At 52.4% G+C, this 26,218-nt stretch overlaps 1 protein-coding gene and 1 long non-coding RNA gene across 12 annotated transcripts in view; one reads left to right on the top strand and one right to left on the bottom strand.

The window, feature by feature from the left end:
• The window catches only part of Camta1 (calmodulin binding transcription activator 1), an 802,246-nt gene that overhangs the window by 93,683 nt on the left and 682,345 nt on the right, over positions 1 to 26,218 (bottom strand). For all 11 annotated transcript variants that reach the window (NM_001081557.3, XM_030253021.1, XM_030253020.1 and 8 more), the window contains one exon: positions 10,611 to 10,764. In NM_001081557.3, the coding sequence (NP_001075026.1) occupies positions 10,611 to 10,764 (154 nt within the window). The remainder of the gene's footprint in view (positions 1 to 10,610; positions 10,765 to 26,218) is intronic.
• Gm52711 lies at positions 5,389 to 25,873 on the top strand. The gene is made up of 3 exons (XR_003955319.1): positions 5,389 to 5,578; positions 7,158 to 7,236; positions 20,708 to 25,873. It is a non-coding gene; the product is annotated as a predicted gene, 52711 (long non-coding RNA).

Genomic DNA, 26,218 nt, shown 5'->3' on the forward strand with positions numbered 1-26,218 from the left:
TCTCCCAGGAACTTTAAGGACACAGTGGTAAGGGGGACTCAAGTGTGGTGGTGGAGGGACACAGTGACTTCACACCAGGAGAACAGACCCTGGGAAGAAACAGGATAAAGGGAAGGAAGCAGGGGCCATCAGCCCTGGTGTCTCCTCTGATTTCAGAAAGATGACAAGTGTGTCAGAGCTTTAACTGCCACAGCAACGGCACAGGTGCACCAGTGAGAAACCACACTGACCCTTCCCCAAAGAAGAGATGCTTGGCGCTGTGGCAACTAAGAGACAAGTGTGAGTATCTGTGTGTCAGTGTCTGTGTGACACTGTCTGTGTGTCAGTGTCTGTGTGTCAGTGTTTCTGTGACAGTGTCTCTCTGTGGCAGTGTCTCTGACAGTGTCTCTGTGGTAGTCTCTCTCTGTGTCAGTGTCTCTGACAGTGTCTCTGTGGTAGTCTCTCTCTGTGGCAGTGTCTCTGACAGTGTCTCTGTGGTAGTCTCTCTCTGTGGCAGTGTCTGTGTGGCAGTGTCTCTGTCTCAGCGTCTCTCAGTGTCTGTGTCTCTCAGTGTCTGTGTGTCAATGTCTGTGTGTCAGTGTCTCTGTCACAGTGTCTCTCTGTGGCAGTGTCTGTCTCTGTGTCAGTGTCTCTGTGTCAGTGTCTCTGTGGTAGTCTCTCTCTGTGGCAGTGTCTGTGTGGCACTGTCTCTGTGTGGCACTGTCTCTGTGTCAGTGTCTCTGTGGTAGTCTCTCTCTGTGTTAGTGCCTGTCTGTTAGTGTCTGTGTGTCAGTGTCTCTATCTCAGTGTCTCTGTGGCACTGTCTCTGTGTGGCAGTGTCTCTGTGTCAGTGTCTCTGTGGTAGTCTCTCTCTGTGTCAGTGTCTCTGACAGTGTCTCTGTGGTAGTCTCTCTCTGTGTTAGTGTCTGTGTGTCAGTGTCTCTATCTCAGTGTCTCTGTGTCAGTGTCTCTGTGGTAGTCTCTCTCTGTGTTAGTGTCTGTGTGACAGTGTCTCTCTCTCAGTGTCTCTGTGGCACAGTGTCTCTGTCCCAGGGTTTGCTGGATCACCCTTTCCCTTCGTCCTCATTGCACATCCACCCAGAATCTGCCACACAAGAGTGACCCACGCAAGGATGGCCATTTGTTTAACTTGTCCAAACCAGGTTACCCTTGACCCAGAGACACTCCCTGGCCAGCTTGGTCATTGGGGTCACCCTACTTGTGAGCCATGTGACATAGTCAGCTGGAGAGAGAGCCCATTTCTGTGCCTAGCTGCCAGTGAATGAGAGCCCTTTTGGAATTCTTCGGAATTGTTGTTGCTCAAAGGCTGTCACCATAGCAACAAGGTCAATAGGAAATGGCAGCCGTGAGTAGGTTTCATCCTCACTGTATCCTTGTTGACAGGAATAAAGGCCCTGCTTCTGATTTCTTGGTTCAACTAGATGAAGTTTTCATTAGATTTAACTTCTCATATCCAGACACCCACATGCTAGTCAGCTCCCCATCTCCGCTCTCATTTGGAGGCGCACCATCGGGGCTGAGGGTTAGGCGTGGCGTGCATACTGGCTGTGTGCAAGGATCCTCTGCGTGCAGCATCTCCAAGGAGCCTGGTTGCTGTGTTGGGACTCAGCATGCTAGAAGCCCCTTTCTACTGGGAGACCTAGACTTCATGCTCAGTCACACCCACCTCTGGAGAAAGCCAGAAGCTGAGGTTTGGTGTCAGCTGTGGAGTGGGGAACTCACCCTGGCCATATTGTTTCAGAGGAGAGGGACACTGGATGTGAGGGGCCGGGATGCCTAAATCAGGGAATCTAGACCACATGGTGATAGTGTAGCCTTGGCTTGGAAAAACCGTAAAGGTGGACGGACATGCTAGAAACTGTCCTTGGCTGAGAGCTTAGCCTCTTCTCCCTGGGATGGTGACTCTTCACAATGGTAGTGAATGTGCCAGAAACCCTGACTTGCTGGCAATGCTGGAAGATCAGTGTGGCAGCGAGAGGAGTTGCTTCTGGTGTCGGTTTCAAACCTGGAGTCCCTAGTCCTTCCCGCTACTTGAGGGAAGAGCCAGTCAACGGGGAAACATGTAGTCGTAAATAGTTGGGTACCCAGTCCTACAGGGCCACTTGAAATTAGGGACATTTCATATGGCTGGCTTCCCTTAGGGGAAACTCCCTTCTAACTCTCCACTATGTGGTCCAGAGATCTTGATTCTTACAGAGACATAAAACCTAGGGAGATGGAGTGCCACACTTCACTAGAGCGTCTCCTCTTTAGCGAGCTGATCTCTGAGTTAGAATCAGACCCTTGACTCTCAGGCTTAGGGCAGGTCTGAGAATAAGCCACAAAGGTTGGTTGGGCTGGTGAATGGGGAGGAGAAAGCCAAAGGAGACTTCTGGAACAGCCTACGGGTACAAGTGCCCAAGGAGCCTCAAAGAACAAGCAGCGAGGGACAGGCAGGAAATCAGAAGCATGTTCTTTCTGGGGGACACATCCGCTCAATAGAATCTAGCCTGAAGGAAAAAAAAGAACATTTGCAAAACAAACCAAGGTCCCACGGGCAGGGGTGGGAGGTGTCTGCCAAAGGCACCCACCTCTGTGCCAGGCTGGAAGATGGCCAAGGTGCAGCAGGATGAGGTCTGCAGCCAGGAGTGTGGCAGAGCAGAGCAGGGCTCAGCCAATCTGAGGCTCCAGGACAGTAGCTCCTTTCCCAGGGACAGCAGAGGGCACAGGGAATCCTCTGCAGGCCTTTGGGGGTCTATCTTTGTTTTCCCAGACTCTCAGGTCCTGCAGTGACTGCAGGACACAAGACTTCTCTCCCTAAGGACAGAGCTGCTATTCTTGGCCCCAGGGACAAAGGTATAGGTATGGTCCATACTCAGGACTTTTCTTGAGTTACAGTCAACAAGTGTTCAGCAAGGACACCCCCCCCCCCCCCCCCCGTGTCAGCCAGGCCTTGGTGGCACAGGCCTGAAATCCAAGCAACCCAGAAGGCTGAGATGGGAGGAGCATAAGTTCAAATCCAGTCCGGGAAACTTAGCAAGATCCTATCTCAAAATGGAAAATAGAAAAAGGGCTTAGCACTGTGGCTTAGTGGTAGCACTTGCCCAGCATGCGTGAGGCTCTGGGTTTGAACCCCAGCCTCATGGCTTCCAAGAGATCACACTGTGTGCTGGCACCAAGACTCAAACTACAAATCCAGAAAATATTAAGGGTTGTAGTTCTTAATTAGGAGCCTAGGGAGACATCTCAGTTCTGGAACACCCAGAAACTAGGTCTCCCATCTCCGGGACATTTCCCTCTGGAAGTTCCCTGATAAATCTCCGACCGTGCCTCCCTGCCATCCCAAGAAGTCCAAGGGTGAGGGTGCTAGCTCAGCTTTCCAAGCAAGAGCCCTGGGTTTGCCTCTTTCTGGTGTCTGCCTCAGGCTAGAGTTTCTAGGAAATACAAGCCTGGAGAGTCTAGCATGAGAACGGTTTGTAAAACACCCAGAGTCCCCTGGCTGGCTTCCACCCTAGACATCAGAACAAAGTTGGACAGGGCCCCCAAAGCCTGCTTTTCCTAGACCTGCCCAGGTACTTCAGAAATGAAATGGTTCCTGCCGCTGGCTGCTCTGTGCTCGGGGCTCACCTGCGCTGCAGTGATCCGAAAAAGAAGGTGCTCTGAACCCCAGACACCAAGGTGTGAGCCTGGGCGCCAAAGCTCACACCTGACTTAGAGTCTGTCACTCCTACCCCAGAGCTCTTCCTCCACTGCAGGGACACTGGATGAAGCCTCCCTAGCAGCAGTCAACCCAAGGCTGGTCTCTGACACTCTGCTCCTCTCATGGCCACATCTGCAGTCCGTGGGCAGTTGCTTTGTCACTCTGAGGCCAGCCACCCCACTCCACAGGCTGTGCTCAGATAATTCCCGCAGGAGTGCTAGGCACATCCTGGAAGCGTGCTACTATGACTGGCCACCAGGTGGCGCTAAATGACCAGGAACTGGTCTAGAAGGCGCAGGGAAGGCGCACCCTTGTTGATTTTATGTCTTGATACTCCATAATCACCAGGATTACAATCTAAGCAAAAAAGCAAGACAAATAAACACCTGCCCCATGAAGAGTTTGTCTTCGTTTGAAAAAAATCACGAGAAAACATGATACTTTGAACGTACCCCCTAAGGCTCAGGTGAGCACCAGTGAGCCTCTTGGGACAGATGGGAAGTTGCTGTGGGGACTGGGTGGGGAGTTCCCAGGAAAGGCAGGTGCTATCACGTACTGCCCTGTCTCTTCTTTGCCTCTGAAGCTTCAGTTTCACACTGTGGGGTCCCTGTCTGCAGTCTCCCTAGCCTATGCTGGCTGCCCTGGGACTGGAAAAGACCCTTGCTGAGTGTGCGGAGAGGGGCCAAGACATGGCTTCTAAAACCATTTCCAGTAAAGACAGAAGAGTCAAGGCATCTGAGGACTGCTAGGATCTAGAAGAGCACCCTTAGCCTCTCGCTCACCACGGCCACCACCCCGTGCTTACAGCGGCCTTTACCCTACAGCCAACATGGCTCTATCCCACATGCACTATGACCTTCAGCCCACACTCACCAGGGCCTCTCCTATGATTTCCCTTCCCCATACTCAACATGGCTTCAATCTCTTCATTCTCACATGGTCTCCAGCTCTGACCCCTACTCAACAAGGTTTCCACACTGACGCCTACCATGGCCTCTACCCAGCATTCAACACAATATCTCTTCCCTCAAGTTCAACATGGCCTCCACCCCGGACTCAACACAGATGACTCCCGCTTCCCATGCTCAACATGGCTTCTTCTCTTCTCTCACACTAACATTCAGCCCACTCTCCATCCCCACCGTCACCTGGGCCTCTAACCCCAAACTCAGCATGGTCCCCATCGCTTCAGAGTCCTGAAGGCCTGCAGCCCTGCAGGCCACAGTCCTGACACTGACACACCATTTCTACTCACATCGCCTCTGCTTCCTTCTCTATGTTCCGCACACTGCCTGGGATGCCCTGTAGCCTTCCGCCACACCATCCTCCGGGCTGGTGGCCTGGGGCCCCTACAGCATGGCTATCCTTGAGACAGCCCTGTGATGCCTTCTCAGCAGGCCCCCTTTGATTGGGTTCCCCGAGGGATGGCCTGGGCTTCCTCCTGTCTGGCATCTTCCCAAAGCACAGAGCTCAGTGGTCCCACTCTGGCTGGAGGAAGACAGGAGATGTCCAGGTAGCCCTTGGGTGCCCTTGCTGGGCACACAGGGGTTGTGAGATAAGGGCTTGGCCTCCAGAGGGCGCTGTTCTGGCCTTTGGGCAGGTTTTTCCTCCTAACTACAGCCACTACATGGGTCATTTGACATCTATGATGTCATTTCAGGGCCACACAGACAACATTGTCACCCGTTCCAGGAAAGAGGACATGGCCACTCAGAAAGCTCAGGTGTACTGGCCAAGTCTGGGAGAGGGGGTGCTACCTTCACACATCTCAGAGATGCCAAGTTTACATCCAGCCTCTGACCTCTGCTGGAAATCCTTTTACACAGCATCCCCTTGCTGGCACTGTCACCCAAATCATGGAGCCATGGAGCCATGGAGCCACGGAGCCACTTCTCATGTGTACGTCCTAGTCTGGCAGGTTACCAACATGCCCTTGGCCTTGACTCGTCATAGACAAGGGGTCTGGGTTGCTTTGGAGAAAGTTTCAGAAGTCATAGGGTCAGGAAACCAAACCTTCCCCATTCTGAGCTCTTGTGTGTGTCCTGGTCTATGGGTGTCCAAGATGGCGAGGGTGCTGTGTGCATGTGGGTATTTATATGTGCAAGTGTGCATGACATTGTGGGACAATGCAGGAGCAGTGGGGGAATGAGGTGGCTGCTGTCCCAGGCCCAGGATCTCTTTCCAGGCAACTTTCCGACTTGGCCCTCATTTTGTAGCTGAAGACACCTGCCATAGGCATCTATGGACCTAGAGTGACATGGTGGGGTTCCCAGAAGACAGTTGGGCTGAGCTGGCTGAAGGCTGGAGCCTTCTGAGGGTGGTGGAGGCCTGCTGAAACTCAGGTCTTGCTTGTTCTTCAGGGCCATCTGGCCATCCAGGGTGCTCCAAATAAAGCCCTAAGGTGGGGACAGCTGGGCAGGATTGTGCTCAGGGAAGGGCTAGGAACAGCTTAAAAGCCTTGATGCATCAGTCTGGCTGCTAGCTGGGAAGAGGCTGGGGTACTCTTTCCTAATGGGCAGCCAGGAAATGGGATAAGGCAGAAAGCCATGGGTGCCCTATGGGAACCAGTTTTATCTAGCTCTCCGTTGGGTCACAGAAGCTGAGAGTGCCCGATTTGGGCCATGGTGGTGGTGGCTTTGAGCCACTGAACAAATTTCCCAGCAAGCTAGAAGGACCAAGAGCCAGAGCCTTGCTTGCCGACCAGCCGTCCACTCGAAAGCATCCCTCTGCAGCTGGCCTGGGAGGAGAAACTTTGCTCTTATTAGTGAAGCTTGCTGGGAGCTAAGCTGAGTCTCGGGGACAGCTGTAGGAGAGCAGGTTCCAGGACTTCCAGGATGTGACAGGCTGTATGCAAATGAAGTCCATCTCTCCCACCCCAGACAGAACTCCAGGCAGTCATGCCCAGACATTGGCCTGAGAGGAGCAGTTGGCCATACTGTAAGCCAGCAAAGACGAAGCTCACAGGGTCCTCGTGCACACTGCACCGGGGGAGAAAGTCATTTCTCAAAACGTGCCTAGCAAAACGCTGTAGTGCCTCAGAGTCCTCCCCAAGTGGGGGTGAGCCTGGGACAACATGTTGCTCAGCGGCACATGAGTAGAAATGATGTGTTATTTTGTGGCTCTGCCCTTAAAGGGAAGAGGCTTGCTCTCCAGTTTTCTCCTTTCATTGGCCAGCATACAGTTGTGATGGGCAAGGGCTGGAGTGGCCATCTTTAACCTGTAGAAAGTGAACAGCATCCTGAAAATGGCAGAGCACCGGCAGGGAGGAGCCTGAGGGGCTGGCTTCAGATACAGGGGACGGGCATCTCAATTCTGGACTTTGGAAAGACGTAAAGGTGGAAGCCAAATGTATTTCTTTTTTGACTTAAGCCACTGTTATTTGGCCAGGAGGGGTTACAAAAGTCAGGGAGGCTCTTGGGAAACCTGTTGGGAATCCAGTCAGACATCTTAATTTTCCCTCTGTGTTTGCTCTTTCCAGGAGTGCTCCTGAGACTACGGGTGAAGGGAAGGCCCTTTTGTCCAAAGAATCAGGGAGCCCCTCTCCTGCTTCGAGACAGGTGAGACAGAGACTGAGTGTGGACAGAGGCCTGATACCGATCAGTGTCATGTTCCGATTAAGCCACTGACAACTCTGATGGGCAGAGAGATCGGGAAACATCAGGGCATCAAACAGGGAAGCCTTTGAAGGAGTGTGATTTATGAAGCTAATGCGCTTGGCTCCAGCCTTCATACTATGCTGGATTCTGGAACCCGTCTGATGGCTTCTTGGCTCTCAGCAAACAGTGCTTTCCCCGAATACTGCTGGCTGGCACCTGTGTGCTATGGAAGCCCAACCAGCAGCTAGGCACTTAGAGGGGCTGTGTTTCCAAGTGCTGGTCCCCAGGCAGGGCTGCCTGCACAGCAGAGGCCAGGGCAGGCATACACCAACCGTCGAGTGATCCAACCACTTGATCTCCTTGTAGTTTTTATGTCAACTTCCTTGATGCACAGCAGGCTCTGAACAAGCATTCATTCCTCCCCGTCCCCCAGTTAAACCTCAGAAGCCAAACTAAGTCTTTGTCCCCGGAGTTTGGGAGCCTGAGACTCTTGCCTAGCCTGGAGGTGGCACCCTTGTGCAAGGGTCAGGAGACAGGACACTGATGGCTTTGGGTAGAAACTGTCTGTGTGCATTTAACGAGGAAGCCATAGGCAGGGCATAGGGGTTGGCTTGGCAGACATGGCTTTCCCTGTAGCATGTCCCTGGTGTCCTTCTGGCACAGACAGTCTCTGGCACTTGTGTCAGGACCCAGTCATCTGCTCCTGGTGGCCTGGGTAGAGCCTTTCATCTGCAAACAGGCTCTAATTTGCCAATGGCAGGCAGCAGGATGAATTCCTTGCCGTGACCCAGAAGACAAATATGACCGTTCCAGAGGGGGGAAGCTAATGTGCTCCCTTCTACCTGGAGATGGGTTTTGGAGCCAAACAATACCTAGACAGAATACTGAGGGTGTGGACCAGGGGCAGAAGCCCTTGGACTCTTCCCACTTTTCCAAGTAAAGAGTCCTCCCTACGGCCTTTAATTTGGAAGTGGTAACTAAGTACCAGCAAGAAGGCAGGGGACACAGACATCACAGGTGTCAGGGGCGTGACTGACCACCTGACCAGAGGGCTGAGGCTGAGCCCAAGGATCAGTGTCTGCCTCTGTCTCCGACCTTATATAACCTGCTGGCTGGCGATGAGACAGAAGACAGAGTTTCTGGATGCTAATGCACTGCCTTCTCAGATTGCTAGATTTCTGGAGAGAGCGAGATGTTAATCCCAGCCTCTGCTCATTGGCTTCTGTGAGTGACAAGTAGCAAGAACTGAATTCCAGTTTCACGGTGGCCATAAAACCAGCACAACGGTTAGTGTCCTGAGCCTGAGCTCTGGCTCTGTTTACTCTTAAACCAGGTGGCATTAGAGTGTGTTCTGGGTAGAGTCCCTGCTGAGGCTAATCAGAGGCATAAGAAAGGACAAATGGGCCCCGGGGGGTGGGGGGGAGGCCCATGAGAGGATGAGTAGGACCCCTGTCTGTGCTTGGGGGCATCTCTTGAGGTCACCTGGGTCCTGAATTAGAAGCAGAAAACCTAAGAACTAGGACCTGGGATGGGAAGGCACATCTGGACATCTTTATGTCCCAGAGCCTGGATGCTGGAGGCTGTGATCCGCTGTCCAGGGTCCTGCAGACACTGCACAAAAGCCAGCGCAGTCACTTTGTGCTCACACCCCATACCACTCCAAGCAGTAACTGCATGTCAGGGCTTCCCGTGTCTCCTTGCTCTGTGGAGTTAGGCGAAGGCTGTGAGGTTCCTGTGCATGATGCTGATGGGCTTGTTTATGTCTGGCGGTCCCTGGAGTAGAGCTTTGAGGCGACTAGGGGGCTTTGGAGCCTATGAGCTAAGCCAAGGGGAGGGGTTGTGTATAGACTGAGTCCAGGCACCAAAGTGAGGAGAAAGAAATGAAGAGAGGAGAGGCCAGATCGAGGAACCCAAGGCATGATGGCCACAAAGCCTCAGGATGGGTGCAGAGGTGGAGGCATTGCCTGCCACTGGCAGAAAGGGGCGTTGCACCAGAGGCTTCAGGCCAGTACAGACACAGTTGGGGTTTCAGTCGAGGATGAATCCTGAACGCCGAAGGCCCCTGGGCCACCTGCAGCACCAGAGACAGCACCTGCAGCTCGGGAGGACAACCCAGGAGATGCTCTGTCCTGAGGCCGAGCCCCAGGGCGGATCTTTTGGGTCTTCATCCAATACATGTTGTCCCTAGTAACCCCCTCTAGAGTTTATGCTGATGACATACTAGGATCTGGGCATGTAGTGACCTTCAGAAGAAGTGGGTCATGGCAGCTCCCCCTAGCTTCAGCTTGTATCCCATAGGCAAGGATACTGTAGCTTCCCTCTGGCCAGCTCAGAATGGTCCTGCTCCTGAGCGACCTACGGGTCCGCTCTACTAGGTCCTGATGGTGTCTGAGAAGACAACCAGCATGCTCATGTGCTGTGGGGCTCTGGCAAGCACTGGGAAGCCTCGTGGTTTTCTCAGTCTGGGTGAGCCAGCCTAGCTGGTAGGGGCAGGAAGGATGGTGGTACCTGCAGCAACAAGGGTCCTTGGCTCCCTGGAGCCTTGGCCATCTGTCTTGGTGACTCGCACCTGACAGATGCTGCAGAAAGCTCCACTTTGCCGATGAAATGGACTCAACTCAATTACGGAAAGCCCTTTGTCACCCAGGCTGAGCACTGTGGCAGCCCAGGGCCAGCAGCCCGCTGCCGTGTCTGGGGTTAGCACAGGCAGTCATTCTTCCTGTTCCTTGCCTGGTCCCATCTCCTCAGTCTTTCAGCCTGCTCCTACATGTGGGGTCACATGCCTGATGAGTTCTTTCTCTACCCCACTTATGCTGTCTGCATGTCTGAGCCTCACCTCCTCCATCTGTCGTACGAGTCTGAGGAATGCAGGTCGGTGGTGGGTATGTGTGAGTGGAGGTCATAGGATAACTTGGGATGGCAGACCTCAGAAATTTCCCCGCCTTTGTGTTTGAGGTAGGGTCTCTCATTGGCCTGGAGCTACATCAAGGGGGCTAGGCTAGCTGTTTGGAGAGCTTTCTGGGGCCCTTGACTCCACCTTGAATCTCACCACCTCCACTGTGTCCGGCTGGTTACATAAATCCCCAGGGATTCAAGTTCAGGTCCTGATGAGTTTGGGTCCTCACAAAGCTGTACTCTACCGACCTACCTCACCCTGGGTCTGGGGAGTTTGTGCCTTGGTTACGGTTTAGAAGCTTAAGTGACCACAGGCATCGGAGGGGATGTCATTAAGGCTAAATTCACAGTGTCACCGTGCCTGAGAGAAATGGGGATCCGTGCGGAGTCCCCAAGGCGCACCTGGGCGGTGCTGGCTGAGGGCACAGGGAGGTACTCACACATGGGCTTCAGCTGCCCGATGAGTTCCTCCTTCGTCCACTTAGCCCACTCCTTCTTGTCGGTGTTGATGGAGCAGAGGATGGGCCCACAGGGCTTGCCGCAGTCCTCAATGGCCGGCACATTCAGGTAGTGCACCAGGACGATGTCGGGGTTCTGTGGGGAGAGCAGAGACTGGCAACATGAGGTCACAGCAGGTGGACATCATCCCCACACTGCCTCAGTGGCCCTAGCTCTATGCTGGATCCAGGTGATAGCATTTGAGACCATGCTAGGCACTGTAGGATGCCAGCGCCTTCCTGGGCCTGTAGCCACCATGGGCCGTTAGGCTCCTGCCTTCACTGGGACAATGACAATGGGAAAGGCTTCTGGCTTTATCCAGGGCCCTCAGAGGCAAATCCCCCGATGCAAACCACAGATATACATACACAGTGGCTGACAAGCTTGAAGTCAAGGACCTTAATTGCAAAATGGAACTTTGTGTCCTGTGAGCTTAAGACCTCTCATTTCTCACCCCTGCTGCTTAAGGAACATATCCTGGTCACAGTCACTGAAGTCACTGATATGGGCTCTCAAGAGAAAAGTAGCTACCAGGGTTTCCCACCCACTTCTCCAGTACCAGCCTCTGCTTGCAGCCTGGCACCTTCCCTGGCATAAACAGCCACAGCACATGTCACAGTGCCTCACCCAGCAGACAGCTGTCACCAGGAACCTCAGACAGCTTCTTCCAGTCTGCTTTAGAGCTTAAGAATGGGAAGGCTGTTAGCCCAAAGGCATCAAGGACATTTGTTTCCAGATGAAATGGCTAGCCTTTCCTCCTCCAGATTCAATCCAGGTGCACAGCCACCACATTCTGCCACCAGTAGCTCTGATGGCGACACCCTAGGGCTTCTGACAGTTTTGTTGCAATGATTCCCCAAGCCTTTGGGTGGTCTCCCCAATTCTTGAAGTTTACTCAGTCACACCATGCCCGACAAAGAACAACAACCACGGCGACCGCGAGTCAGGCATGGGTTTGCATATCTATGTCGGTACTGGGAGGTGAAGGGCAGGAGCAAGTTCAAGGTCATATATACAGCCGTCTATATAGCAAGTTCAAGGCCAGCCTGGGCTATATAAAACCATGTCACAAGCAAGCAAACAAGCAAACAAACCAACAGTAGCCATCTGACCATCACACATCACACATCTTCACGAATGTTCCCGGGAAAACTTGCTTAGCCCTCTGTCCTGACCAGAAAGTATTTCCTAAGTCACTCTCTTTCAGCTTTCTAAGGAATTATCAAAACACTGAAGAAAACTCCGGAAAGGCCACATGGTAGGTAGGCCCTCACTGTATTTGCTCTGCTGGCTAGCATCCCCAGTTTGCCCCAAACTTGAGCCCTGGGAGTGGACAAGCTCCCCGGCAGAGGGAGGTTGAATCTGAGGTTGCTGTTTTGGTTACAGTCAGGGCCAGAGTAATAAATGAAAATATGAATCAATCTGCCCATTAATAAATAAAGACTCAAGACTATACCATGACCAGAGTAAGAAAGCAAACTGGCATAATTTAAAAAGATTTCCAATAAGGGTTGAAATGTGGGCTTTTTTTTTTTCCTCTTGCCAACGCTCAGTTAACCAGGAAATTAAATCAACATGAACAGGAGGCTTCTCGTTAATGGCAGCTTTTCTGGATTGTGGAAATGATGCTCCTTAATAATAAGATAATCCCTGCCACTGTGGGCCGACCTGGTCTTTTTTGAGTATTTTCACACTATTATTTCATTTGGTGTCCACGAGAGCCAGGGAGGCAGGCAGGCCAGGGCAGGGCTCCCTCCCTCTGGAGAGGGAGACTCTGTGAGTTGCTTGCCCAGAGCTCTGTTCCTGGCGAGAGACCCGCCTGGGCTGGATGCCAGGGCTCTGACTTCAGATTCACGTCCTGCCAAGACAGCTGGTGGCCGCTTTCCGCTCTGCCCGACTGCTTCCCTACTCTTCATTTCCCTTTATTCTTGCAATATGCCCGACAGGTGGGTGGGCTGTGTGGATCTGCCACGCCCACCAAATGGAAGGGATGTAGATGACTGACTCTCAGACTCGTAGCCCTGAGTTCTGCTCTCCCTGAAGCCAGGATTTGACTGAAGGTTCTTGCTGGGTCCTGGGCCTGGTCTGGCAGCTGGACCTGCTGCTGAGCATGAAGAGAAAAGATAAGAGCCTGGATCAAAAGGCAGCAGGGACCAGCAGGCCACCTGGGGCTTCCTCTGATCCCATCCCTGGAGGGAGCGTGGCCCTGCAGGAGGGAGCTGGAATGCCCAATGCCTGGGAGATGAAAAGCTGTGGCTTCCCTCCGTCCCCACAGCCTCACCGAGCCGAGGCAGCCTGTGCAGGACCCACGGGAGATACAGGCTTGTGAAACCTGTGGACCCAAACCTGCAGCTTGACGCTCCTGCATGGTACTGGATGGTTTCTCGAGATTCGCCTGCTATCCTCTGTACAGCCAGCGTCCACCTGTTGTCACTCACGACATGTATGGGAGACCCTCTTTCTCAAGAAGGACTTTCCTGGTTTCTCAACTCTGTTTTCCAAGGCATGGTGATTTGATGGACTGATAACTGATCAATCGATTGGATGGCTTCATGTCTGAATGTGGATCTCTTCAGGACAAGGCCCTGGGATATTATAATGCCCTAGCAATAATGCAGTCACTTTAAGTTTGTAGGAATGAAAACAGGTCAAATTATGACTCTGACTCTTCCCCTTGAAGTTTGAGGTCTGCTGACATCAGGGTCCACAAGGGGCAGGGAGGGTTTTTGAATGTGGACACTGACAAGTAAAGCTAATTTTCTATCTTTCTATCTATCTATCTATCTATCTATCTATCTATCTATCTATCTATCTATCTGTCATCTATCAATTTATCTGTCATCTATCAATTTATCTGTCATCTATCAGTATATCTATTATCTATCATTCTATTATCTATCTATCTATCTATCTATCTATCTATCTATCTATCTACCATCCCTCTATCTTGCATCTCACACTATAGCCCAGGTTGGCTCACTATATAGACTGTATTGGCCCCAGAGTCACAGCATCCTTTTTGCCTCAACCTCCTAAGGGCTGAATCACAGGCAGGAGTCACTGTATCCACCACCAGGTCTGGCTTTCCCTTCTGAGCTGTATCCACACTCTACTTCATAAGGTCCCAGAACCAGGAGCGGCTGGACTCTCATCATTTACCACCGACTTGAGGGTTCTAGATCAGCTCCCTGACAGGAGCACATGCCTGCCACAGGGGCTTGTCAGCCTGCCTTTCTGCACTGCTTTGATGAAGTAACAGGAAGCCCAGCCCCTGCTGTCCAAGGAGTCTGGCTTGGGTTTGGAAGAGGGAGAGGCAGGCAAGGCTCGGTCCCAGACTCCACCCATGGGAGCCAGTACTGGGGATCCTTAGGACAGTGTCATATTCCTACTTCCCAGCTCGGGTCAACTTAAAGCCCAGAATATTTGCAGTGTTTTTAAAATGTGGGCGCACACATCTCTTCCTGGCAACATCGTGGTTTTGCTCATTAGCCATAGGCTTTATGGGGTGCTCTTGGCAGAACAATGTATTGGGTTTGGTGTTCCAACACATCGATTTCATGGACTGCTCACCTCAATATCACAGCAACCCACTGCTCTCCCCAGTGGTGATGTGGCTGGGGCTGAGGGACAGTTCTGGGATTTATTTCTGTGAAGCCAGAGGCTGTTCTTTGAAGTGGACATGACTTTGAAGCTGAGCCCCAAATGTGCTAGCGTTCTGGTGGGGGCTTTAAATGTCAGCATGGGAGGGTCCCTGCGGGCTGGCTTGGAACGATGGTGGCAAGGCCAAGGTCGAGGCAGCGTGAGGGGTTCCCTAGTCTTCTGGAAGGAGCCACAGGCTGGAGCTTCCTTTCTCGCCTCTTGGTACTCATGGCATCTCAACTACAACTGGAAGCAGGACTCATCTCTCACCCTAGAGCATCCTGGTGGGAACCTTGCCAGGTCTCTGGAAGATACCAAGCACTGTATGGATGGCCCAAAGCCCTGGGTATTCTCAGTGGCCACCAAAACCCAAACAAGCCCACACAAAGCCTGAAGTCCTTCCTGAGAAAATGAGCAGTGTCACAGTTTAGCATACAGGTCGCCTGTGGGGACATCCCTGATTCCACTGGCAGCCCACACCTGCCCCCATTTTCACAGGTCACAGACTCTTTGCGGTGGGTGGGGGTACAGCACTGTGTCTTTAGCTCTCTCTTCCCTCCCTATTGACCTTATTTTGCCACCAACTTGAAGCTCCCAAGTGTCCCTAGGCCCCTCTCCAGCCTGACGCTGCTCACTGCAGCCCATTTGCCTGTTAAGCCTGCAAGCCGGCCCTCTTATGCACAGCCTCGGAGATACTCCTGGCTCTGTGTTGTGCGGCCAAGCACAGCTGCCACACCTGGCTCTGCCCAGGCTACACTCAATGAAGGACAGCGCCGCTCTGCCCTCCCCTCATCTGAAAGAGCAGCTACCCTTGCCTCAGTACTCCCACTGCATAACTGTCAACTCTGCCAGCTTTCCTTAAAGCCAGCCGGACCCTTCCTCTCAGCCCAAGTGCCTGGAGTCCAAACCTCCTAATGGTGCGGGTGTTGGAGGGAAGCCCTTCTCTTGGGTCTCCTCTCTTCCTCTCTTCCTCGTTCCTCAAACCATTCTTCTCACCCGAGCAGGTGTGATCCAATAACATCATGATGGCTCTCTGGGCCTGAGGATGGACGATGTACATACTCTTCCGGTGCTGCGGCAAGCATATTTCTCTCCAGCGACCTCTTGTCTCACACTCCCCAAAACGCTGCTCATCCCCCCATTCGCCTATGTACCCCGTACCTCAACAAAGCCCTAATCTTCAGAGCACTCGGCCCTAGATAGGATGTCTTTGTCCAGCCCCTCCCCTCGAGGCTCAGGGATTACATGGAAGAGAAGGCGGGAGGATCGAAAGAGTTGGAGGTAGAGGGTGACCATGAGACAACTTCATCCAGAAGCTGGGATGGTACACTTATGAACCCACAAGTTCAAACCAGACAAAATCTTAGCATGAAGAAGTGGGAGTGGGTGCAGGGCCTCACCCCTACCTAAGCAAGAAGTTATGTGCAATTGACAAATACCAGGAAAGGCAAAAGCTAAAGCAAGCAGGTCCCGGAGGAGGAGGCCCGACACCCACTCCCAGAGCTGCTGCCTCCCTCCGCTGCCTGACTCCCCGAGCCCCTTGTCACGTATGCCTGATTCCCCAGATGGAGCCCACCCAGCAGATGCTGTCTGCCTTCTGGATTGGTTGATCTCCATGACCCCCTCTTCCGCAGGCCTCTCATGGCCCTTGCTGTGGCCAGAGCTGCCCCTCCTCTTATTTAGAAAGCTGACAGACGGGGGCTGTGTGGGCTAAGGGGGGGGGGATCGGAGAAAATGGAAATAAAACTGCTTTGAACAAAGAAGTGTCCACAGATCCACCCTCTTGGAACTGTGTGGTGCCCACGGCCAATGCCAACAGTGCAAGGGGGTGGCAGGTGCTCACCGGCAACTCTTGTGACTCGTGTTAACATGAAGAAGCTGTGCCAATACCTCTAGCTATGTATGCCCTGTCATGACTGCAGCTGGCTAGGGGCATCTGTCCAGGGAGCTGGAAGGGACTGGCCGACTTGTTTCTTTCTTTGTTAGATCCTCGACAGGTTGGGAAATGCCAGACGCCCTTGCAAAGGCCTAGCAAGGGAGGTCTAGACTCAGTCAGCTCATAGCAAAACCTTGGCCTGGAGAGATGGACCTCAGGCCAGGCTTGTGGAAAGGTGTCACAGAGTGAAAGAGCAAAGGAGAGGAGAGGGGCACTCAAGCTGGGGGACAGCCATGGGTTGAGCAGATACTTGAAGGGGCGCCAAACTTCTTAGCCCTTTGAGGGCCCTCAGTTACCCATGAAGTGAGTACCTACAACCAGCCTTCTCTGTTTCTGAGAGAGGAAGGGCAGAGTTCAGAGGCTGCCACGTCACTGATCTCCCCAGAGATCAGAACAGGGAGACCAGGTCAACAGCCTTCACCACACCAGGAAGGAGAGAAACGGTCTCCTCGCTGCCACCGGCTCTCACACCGAAGGCCTGGGCCACAGCTTATCAGAAGTGTGCAGTGCTCAGTCACAGGTAACCATGGAGCTAAGAAGGAGTTGCGATTTGTGTGGAGCCTCCACGCTGGGCTCACCCAGGGTGTCTGACAGGTCCTGTGTCAATTATGGGTGTGGGAGTGAGCTAGTCCTCAGAGACCAAGAGACTCAAGTTGCCAAGAGCAAGAGGCATGGGTCCCCCATTTGGCCACTTCCATTATGAACTGGGTGCCTTGTAGGATCTCACTCCCTGTGCACATCTCTCCTGCCTCTGTGGGAAAGGAGAGTCAGAGCCAGCACCCTTTGTGTAGAGCAAGAGAGACAGCGGTATTATAAGAAGCGGTTAAAAATGCAAAACGCGGTTGGTTTTGATAAAGAAAAATGCAGCTGCAACATCTGTTTGACTCTTGTTTGCAGCTTCATCAACGCTAAGTGGTCAATAAATCAGAGTGGCGTGGCGCTCCGCTCCTTCTGAGGCTCGGTCATTAATCTCATGCCAGTTCTCATGAAAAATGAAGGAGAGAGGGTTGCGTGGTAGTGAAAATGTATACATTACCCAGAAAGTCATAATAGCATGTAATAGTGCAATGTATACATTACCCAGAAGGTCATAATAGCCTGTGATAGAGCCGCACACCTCCAAAGTCATAACAGCCTGGGATAGCGCTGCACACCTCCCTGCTTGCAGTGGGGGGCTGGAGGGGAGAACCCGAGAGGCAGAGGCTGCGGGGAGGGGATGGAGCGAGTAAATCAGCATCGTTTGTGCCAAGAGCCTGTTCTGCGATCACATCTGTCATATTAGCGCCATTTATGCAGAGCTAGACGACCCCGTGCGCCCGATCTGAAGAGGCGCAGCTTTCTGGACCTGTGTGCTTAATAAACAACCAGGACGGGAGCCCGTAAAACGAGAGTGTGGAGTTGGCAGAAGGAAGGACAAGATTTACTAGGGAATGGATAAGTGACTGCGGCAGGCGGCTCGGGGCTGGGGTGTCACCCGGATGTATGGTAGACGGAAGCTCTTGCTGTAGCTGCTCCTGGCAGCCGGCTGGCTGTCCTCCCTGCTTGGAGTAATGGAATGGAGGAGGGAGGGGCTGATGGATACCAACAAAAAGCAAGCTGTCTCTCAGAGCAACCAGCAGGGTGCTCCAGCCCCCATGTCCCCCACAGAGGCCTGCTCACTTCAGGACAGATTTCAGCAGACCACAGGGACAGAAGAAACTCCTAGAACTCCATCCACATTCTGAGGAGGGCCAGGGACATAGCACTTGTTGCTTAGGTTCCCCCAGGGTCTGCCAGTTGCTGGAAGACACAGGCTTCCCTGTCGCAGACCAGAAGGGATCCTCTTATGCTGTAGTACATATAATTGGCACATTCTATGGCCCTCTCTGGGTAGCTGCTGGGTATAGGACTATCCTGTGGGCTCCCCCCATAGATAGAGAAGCCTCTGTTTTCAGAGACGGCTTCTGAAGACAGCTCTGTGCCAGCCTTATCTTCAAGCCTCAGGGTGCCTGGTTTTTAGTCCCTCTAAGCACCAAAGTGCTGAGTGACTGCTATCCCACGCACAGGGCAGAGAGTGTGTCTGAGGATGGAGATTCCCAGCCCGCCCCAGATAAATGCTCCATTTCCTCTCCTTCACTCTGCTAGGGCTCCTGGAGACTCAACGGATGGTGAGTGAGGAGGCTGTGCTCCAAGTCCCGTGCCCAGGACTGTACAGCCCTGTTACAGTCATAGGTCAAGAGCAAAATCAGATTCAGGAGGCCCAGCTGGGTCCTGGGCTCCAGGGGCTGGATTTAGAGTTCAGGGCAGGGCAAGGCCTCAGACATGCCTGCATCTACGCCAAGTGCCTTCAGAGGTCAGAATGGGATCTGTGTCAGGCAGGGTCATAGGTCAGAATGCAGTCTGTGTCAGGCGGGGTCATAGGTCAGAATGTGCTCTGTGTCAGGCAGGGTCATAGGTCAGAATGTGCTCTGTGTCAGGCGGGGTCATAGGTCAGAATGTGCTCTGTGTCAGGCGGGGTCATAGGTCAGAATGCAGTCTGTGTCAGGCGGGGTCATAGGTCAGAATGTGCTCTGTGTCAGGCGGGGTCATAGGTCAGAATGTGCTCTGTGTCAGGCGGGGTCATAGGTCAGAATGTGCTCTGTGTCAGGCGGGGTCATAGGTCACAATGTGCTCTGTGTCAGACGGGGTCATAGGTCACAATGTGCTCTGTGTCAGGCGGGGTCATAGGTCAGAATGTGCTCTGTGTCAGGCGGGGTCATAGGTCAGAATGTGCTCTGTGTCAGGCGGGGTCATAGGTCAGAATGTGCTCTGTGTCAGGTGGGGTCATAGGTCACAATGTGCTCTGTGTCAGGCAGCTACAAGGGAACATGAATAGGTTTGAGTGCCTGTGACTTAGCAGTGTGTGTGTGTGTGTGTGTGTGTGTGTGTTGTGTGCATAGATTGAAAAGGAGGGAGAGAGAAGGACCTGAAGGAGCAGGTCTAGTGCACTTGGGAACAGCAGGGCTCAGTGATCAACTCTCCTTCCTGGGAATCAGGTCTCATCATATACTGAGCCCAGGACTATCATTGTAACCTGAGGAACAGGCTTCCTGTACAGCCCAACAGGGTTAGGGGAGCTTGGTGGGTGACCAGTAAGAGGTTGGGAGGTGCTTCTTGGGGCAGAAGCCAGCTGCCCAGGGAGTGCCAACCCTGTCTCAGGGCTGACATCATTACATGAACGCATGCATTGGCAGGAGCTGAGCCGGCAGTCCTTCCTGCTTTCGAGGGAGGCCGGGAGACTTAATTAGTTAATGTGGGTAAAGTGGCCTGAAGATGAAAACCCTGGGTAATTGCTGAGCGCTGTTGCTGTTGTTATTACACAATTACCAGAATTTTCCAGTCACGGGAATCTTGTTAAACAATTCCCACCTGGTGTGGGGTTCCGGGATCCACTCCGGCTGAGGGGCTGGCTGACTCTGACTCCCTGGTTGGAAGGTAATGGAGGAGAGGCACAGAAATGTGGGGCACCGGGTCTGTGTAGGTCCTGTTACACCCTGGGCACCCCAAGGGCACTTTGTCTCTGTTCCAGAACAGACAAACTGTACGGGCATAAAGAAGTGCTGGAAGGTTCTGCCTTCGTGGATTTCCCCCAGAAAGTTCTAGAAACTTTTACCAAACCCCCAGGAGGCCAAAATATTCCAAAAGTATGCTGCTGGGAGAACTTCCTGTGACACAGCTAGCCCTGGCTGTCTAGAGTCCAGATGGACAGATGAGAGCTTGATCAGGCTACGGCTTGTTTAAAATCTCTGGTGATCTGGGGAAGAGCTGTCCAATCATATCTCTGTGTTACAATGATACTGAACTATTTCATTTACTGAAGCAGTGTGTGGTTAGTTTTGCTGGGCAGAATAGTGACAGATAGGTAAGGTGAGTGAAGGCAGTGTCTGGGAGAGTGGGCTGACTTGCCCATGGAAGGCCAGAGGACCTCAGGGGTTCACACTGGCCAAAGGTTGCTGACCAGCAGGGGCACAGGCAGGAGAGATGAGATGGTGCCAAGTCTCAGACAGAAACACTGAAGGGCGCCAAGGTGAGTGGATTCCCCTGCAGAGGTGAGCGCAGACCCCAGAAAACAGAGCTAAGACTTCCCCTATTCAGACACAAAGAGAGAAGTGATTCTCACTTTCTTTTTGTGGGATCAAAAGGAGATGAGATATGATGTGTTGCCCCCACGATCCCGGTGCTAAGATTAAAGGTGTCCCTGTACCTCGGAGTTATAGCCCAAACAGGCAAAGAAGGGGCACAGGACTCACTGTAGTAAGGGAACTGTGGGCCATAAATATCATTAGTCCCCTAAGAAGTGTTGGGAGAGCAGGATCTCTGGGCTTTCTTCCTCTGGAGCCCAACCCAAGGAGGCACCATGATGCTCTGTGTTACCAGTGGGGAGGAATGTAGGCTGGAAGCACCAGCCAGTGTTCAGTGTCTGCTCATTCATGTTTCCCTTGCCAGGTGCCTGCCAGGGACACAGGTGGTGCGTGCCCCATGATTGGTGGAGTCTGGCTTTGATCGAATTGCTGGTTTGTCTCCTATTTGCCTCCCATTCTCACCTGGAACCAAGCTTCGATTTATTGGAGATCACTGTGAGAATACCTCCGGCAAGTTCAGGGATAAGAATTCTCAGCCTTCTGAAGTCCTACAGGGTATCTTTCTCAGGGTATGGCATGCTGACCAAGCAGAGTCTGAGGGCAAGGCAGTCGGGTAGGCAGGTCTCTGAAACCCATGGGTCACATGACCTCACTGACCTCAAAGAAGCCCCATTTGCTATTGCACTTGCCCTTAACTTCCCTTAACTTCCCACATCTCCATCTCTCCCTTCTGGGATCAGAACCATGGCCAAGTGGTGGTGTCACGATCATCAGGTCCCTGTCATACCCATGGAAGAAACCACTGTCTCACGGCACTGAGTGTTATCAGTTGAACCATTCAGGAACACAGGGCTCATGGGAAGCAGAGGGGGACCTGACTGGGGCACGTCGTGTCCTGTGTGTAGCAGTATAAAGGTTTTCTCTAGGGAAACCACCTCCTGTCCCTCACATAATCCAGGGTGTTATATGTGCCTCAACTGGTCAGGTTGAGCCTGCCATGAGTCCACTGAAACTGGTTTAGGACCAGGACTTTAAAGCCCACCGGTAGCCACCAGGTCCTTGGACTTTGGCTGGGGCCACCGAGATGATTTTTCTAGCTGGATTTAATTTGGGAGATGGGTCCCTGTGGCAAGGCAAGAATGGCTGGGGAGGAGTGAACGAATTACCCTCAGAGGTGAGGCCGGAGCTGGAGAACCCCAGTGACTCGCATTCCCTGGCCTCAGGTGGCTGCTGGAACTGGTGTGGGTCTAGGCAGGAGGGGTGGGATGACTGGTCATCTGGGAAGGAAATGATGAAGGCTGAGTTCTGGAACCATCTTACCAGCACGTGGAATCTAAGAAGCTCTCTGACACAGCCTCCGTGCCATTGATGGAGTCTCTGGATCCAGACATACCCGAGGCTAATACACCTTAAGATTGTTCAGAAATTTGAGCCCGTATACACTCCTTCACACGAGTCAGATCAGGTGAGCCCTCTATTGCAGCTGTGGAGCTCTCTCTCTGTACCACTCTGCCTGTGTGGAGGGTGGGCAACTGTCTCCACCATCACCGGGACTATTCTGAAGTATGGGTTATCTGGACCAGAGAGCTCCCGGGGCAGGGTGGTAAGCACGTCACAGGAATTGGCTCTGTTACATCTCGCAACACTCCCAGGAGGCCTGACTATGGACTAGAGTCTCTGGACACTCAGGGACCCCAAAGAGCAAATCACCATTGATCTTTCCTGAGCCCCACCCTCTAAGTCCAGATCTGCAGGAAGCTAAAGATGTATGTCCCAGATGGTGGAGTTGGTTTGAATGTGGGTTCCAAGACCTGGTAGCTATGGTCAGTCATGTCCCAGCACCTTGGTATTCTTACCTATATAAGGGAGAGATGAGTCAGTCAGCTAAGCGATTGCCATTGAAGCTTAAGGACTTGAGTTCAAGCCCCAAAGCCCATGTTTTTGCAAAAAGCCATGGGGCTGGAGAGATGGCTCAGCGGTAAAGATTGTTGGCTGCTCTTGAGGAAGACATAGGCTCAGTTCTTAGCACCCACATGGTGGCTTGTGACCACTTGTAATTCCAGTTCCAGAGGTTCGATGCCATCTCCTGACTTTCACAGGCACCGGTCATGCACCTGGCACACAAACATGCCTGTGGGCAAAATGCTCTCACATAAAATAAAATAGACTGATGCTTAAAAAGCCAGGTGCGGTGTTGCCAGGGTAACAGGAAACAGTATTGGAACAAGCCCTAGCCTTTCAAACTGGGGCTTGGGATAGCCCAGGCCTCGCTCTCAAAACAGTGTCAATGTCTCAAAATATCGCTACAAAGTCTCCTACCTTCTTATAGAACCACTAGTTGGAATAACAAACTGATTCCGACTCTACCTACTTGGGAGTTAATGTGTGAAGACAGATGCTCACATGAGCCACTTTATACGTTTTTTTTTTTTTTTTCCCCCAAACACTGAGGAGGAGGCATGGTCATCTCAAGGTATGAGATAACCACAAGGAATTGCAGGGCTTTCAAAGTAGTAACTGGGAACCATTCCTTACCAATTGCAAACACAATCTCAGGGAAGATTCTTGGCTAGCTCCCAAGACAAAGGGACATTTTCTCAGGAACGAGTTCATCAGCCTCTGTGAACTCGGGCGTCCTTCCTGGGCCTCACCTGCCACACACCACCTGACTGTGTGGGATTCTCTGGGGCCACAAGGTTCATGTCTCACCTGGATGGTGAGGGAGCCCCGGTCTTTCAAGCGCTTCTCTGGTGATTGCTGGTCACCGCTTTGCCTGGGTGCTCTGTGCAGTTTAACGGGTGCATGGAAGATGGCAGGGACCTTGGCAAGCACATGGCTCTTGCTTCTCCCCCTGTAAACAGGCTGATGAAGCGGAAGCAGGGATCATGCAGGCCGACTTATCCTCCACTTCAGCTAGCAAAACCCAACCAGGAGAGGGTGTGGGGGGGTCCACGTTGCCCCGTGACATCCAATGCAGGTCTGGCTCCCTGGGCAGTGTCTGCTTTTTATGGTCTTGATCTTCCTAACAAGTCTCTGGGTGGGAGCTCCTTCTGGGCTGGAAAGGAGACCTGGATTTAGTTAGTCAGAGTCCCTGCCTTCTGTGCAGAGTCTCCAGTTGGCAGAAAAGGAGGGGAAGGGGTTTTAAGCAGGGGATTCCATGAGGCTGGGGCTTGGGTCACCTCCCCCTGCTCTGGGAGGATGCCTCTGTAAGGTCCTGTTAAAGACACTAACCCCAATTCTCCCCTGGCTGACAAGCAGGCAGGTTGCCCAGACCAGGAGAAGTTATAGGATTTTTATGCTCCAGCAACCATAATAGTGAGATCCCAGCAGTGGTTTTAGAGGGGCTTATGGGGAAATTGGGTTGTTTTTTATTTTATTTTATTTTTTTATTTAAAATGTGAAGGTGAAGTATCATCATGGAAGTTATTGTGGCCCTTAACAGTTCATGTCCTGAAAGTGTGACTGGAGTTAACAAAGCCACTACAGGGCAGGGTTCAGATTAGAAAACATGGTTCTTCTTTTTGTTATTTCCCTTTTTAAGCCCCTCATTCTCTTCATCCTTTCTCCCGTGGCTTCTGTAGCTCACTGATAACCCATAAGCCTCCTCGGGTAATCACAGCTGCAAAACTAATGACACAGGCAAAGCGGGAGCCACGCCCTCTGCCGGGATGCTGCATGGGCACCCCTGCTTCAGAGCCCCCGCAGGGAGTGCCAGCTTGTTCCTCCTCTTCCCTCACCCATGGGGTTTCATGTGGTGAATACCAGCAAGGATCAAGACACGGGGAGGGGACGGGGCATGCCTGTAATCCTGGATCAAGACACGGGGGAATGGTGGGGCAGGCCTGTAATCCCAGCTGCCAAGGTGGCAGCAGGAGGATTGAAAGTTCAAGGCCGAGGAAGATGCTGTCAGAAAATAAAAATATAAGCGGTTTGGGATGTAGTTCAATTGCGGAATGCTTGCCTGGTGTACAGGAGGCCTTGGGTTCAATCTATGGTTCTGAGGTAAGAGGCGGAGAAGAAGGAGAGGGAGGGGCCATCTGTCTTCACTGCTGTCTCCTAAAGGTAGTGGCTGGTGCCAACACTTCAGGCAGCAACAAGGTGAGTTCCCAAGTCCCAGCACTGCTTCAAAATGTCATTTCTCCTATGGGCTCTGAGGACAAAGATGGGGAGGTGTGTGTAGCCTGCTAGGAGCTCCTCCATTCCAAAGAACTGGCTGCCTCCAGTTTGCTCCAAGCATCTCTTGGACATTGCTCTGAAAGACTGAGAGGGGGCGGCACAGAGTCTCAAAGCTACTAGGTAGCTCTGGTTCTAGATGCTGTTGCCCCTAATATTGGCAAAGTTGCCTGAGGAACAATAATGGAGAAGGAATGGTATCCCTGTTACTGTGGCCATTTACGCAGCCTGGGCTCCCTGCCTTGTCTCTGCGTCCTGGCCCCACCTGACTGCGAGCCACCTTCTCAGTCTCAGTTCTGGTGCTGATATCCCTGTAACCCCTTGTTTCCTATGAACACAACCCTACTTCTGGCACCAAATGTCTCCATGGTTCACAGATCACGCAGTTACCAGACACATTCTGTACAGCCCTCAGCCTGCTTGTCAGCTGCCCTTCCCACTCTGCCTCAGTGTCTAGAATTTCACCGCATCCCACCTACTCATGAAATATCAGCTCCACCATCCTTGCAGTTTTCCTTCTCTTCCAACCAAAGAGAATGTTGTTCTCCTAAGACCTCACACGCAAAGTCTAGGGTAGTCCAGACTCATCTCCCTCATCTGTGGGCTGGAGCCCACATACCTCCCTCTAAACCAAGGCTTCCCAAGATCAGGATCTAAGCCAGAGGAAAACTTCACCCAACTGTAGGCAATGAGCAGTTGAATGACTGGCTGGTGAAACACACTGGCCCTTGAGGCTGGTGAATGGATGTCTTGTCTGTTTAGCATGAACCCATGACTGGGAGGCTCTGTGCTGGTGTTGGGCATTGCTTTTGCAGTGAGTGACCCACAGTGTCCCAGTGTCCGAGTGACCCACAGTGTCCCAGTGACCCAGTGACCCAGTGAATGGCTTAGATACTGGACACCCACTGATCACTCTCTTTCTCTCTCTGGAAACTTCTCCAGCAGGGTCCTCTAGAATTGCTTTCCCTGTGGGAGCACAGCAAGACGCTTTGCTCTGGTCTCTCATACACTGTCTCTGTTCTCTTCTTTATAAGAAACCGTGGCTTGTGGTACTCTTTCCAGGGTCCTAGGAATCTCTTCACAGAGTTCTGTTGTCCATTTCTAAGTGGACACAAACACACACACAGACATACATTCATACATGCATGCATGTACACACACATGCATGTACACAAGTGCACATGCACACACACATGCACATACACACATGCACATTCACATACCCATGCATACACTCACACATGCACACACATGTACACATACATGCACATATGCACACACACACACACGCACACACATGAGTGCTCAGCCTCCTTGGTTAGAGAACCACAGCTCTCGCATACTGTTTGTTTTCAAGTCTCACCACGGCTGCCTGGAAGCTGAGAGAACACGCTGGGCTGAGGGCCTTGGCACTCGCCCAGGGTAACTGGGACACCCATGTTTGCAAAGAAAGCATTTGTGAAGTGTGAAGAAATCCTGAACAGTGCCGTTCAGATACTGTGTTTAAATTTCACTCAGAAGGTTCTATTTTGTGTAGGGGTAGAGTCCCTTTGGCAAAAACACTGGCTGGCATTCTTGAAGCATGGTTGCCATGGAGCCGTTAAGAGACACTAGATACTGAGGGGTGGCAATGAATCGTGTGGTTGGAGGGACACTGAGCTGGCAGCTCCTTGGGGGAGCTTCTGGGAAAGGGAACCCTAAG

Source organism: Mus musculus, chromosome 4 (genome assembly GCF_000001635.26).
Source record: "Mus musculus strain C57BL/6J chromosome 4, GRCm38.p6 C57BL/6J".
Taxonomy (NCBI): Eukaryota; Metazoa; Chordata; class Mammalia; order Rodentia; family Muridae; genus Mus; species Mus musculus.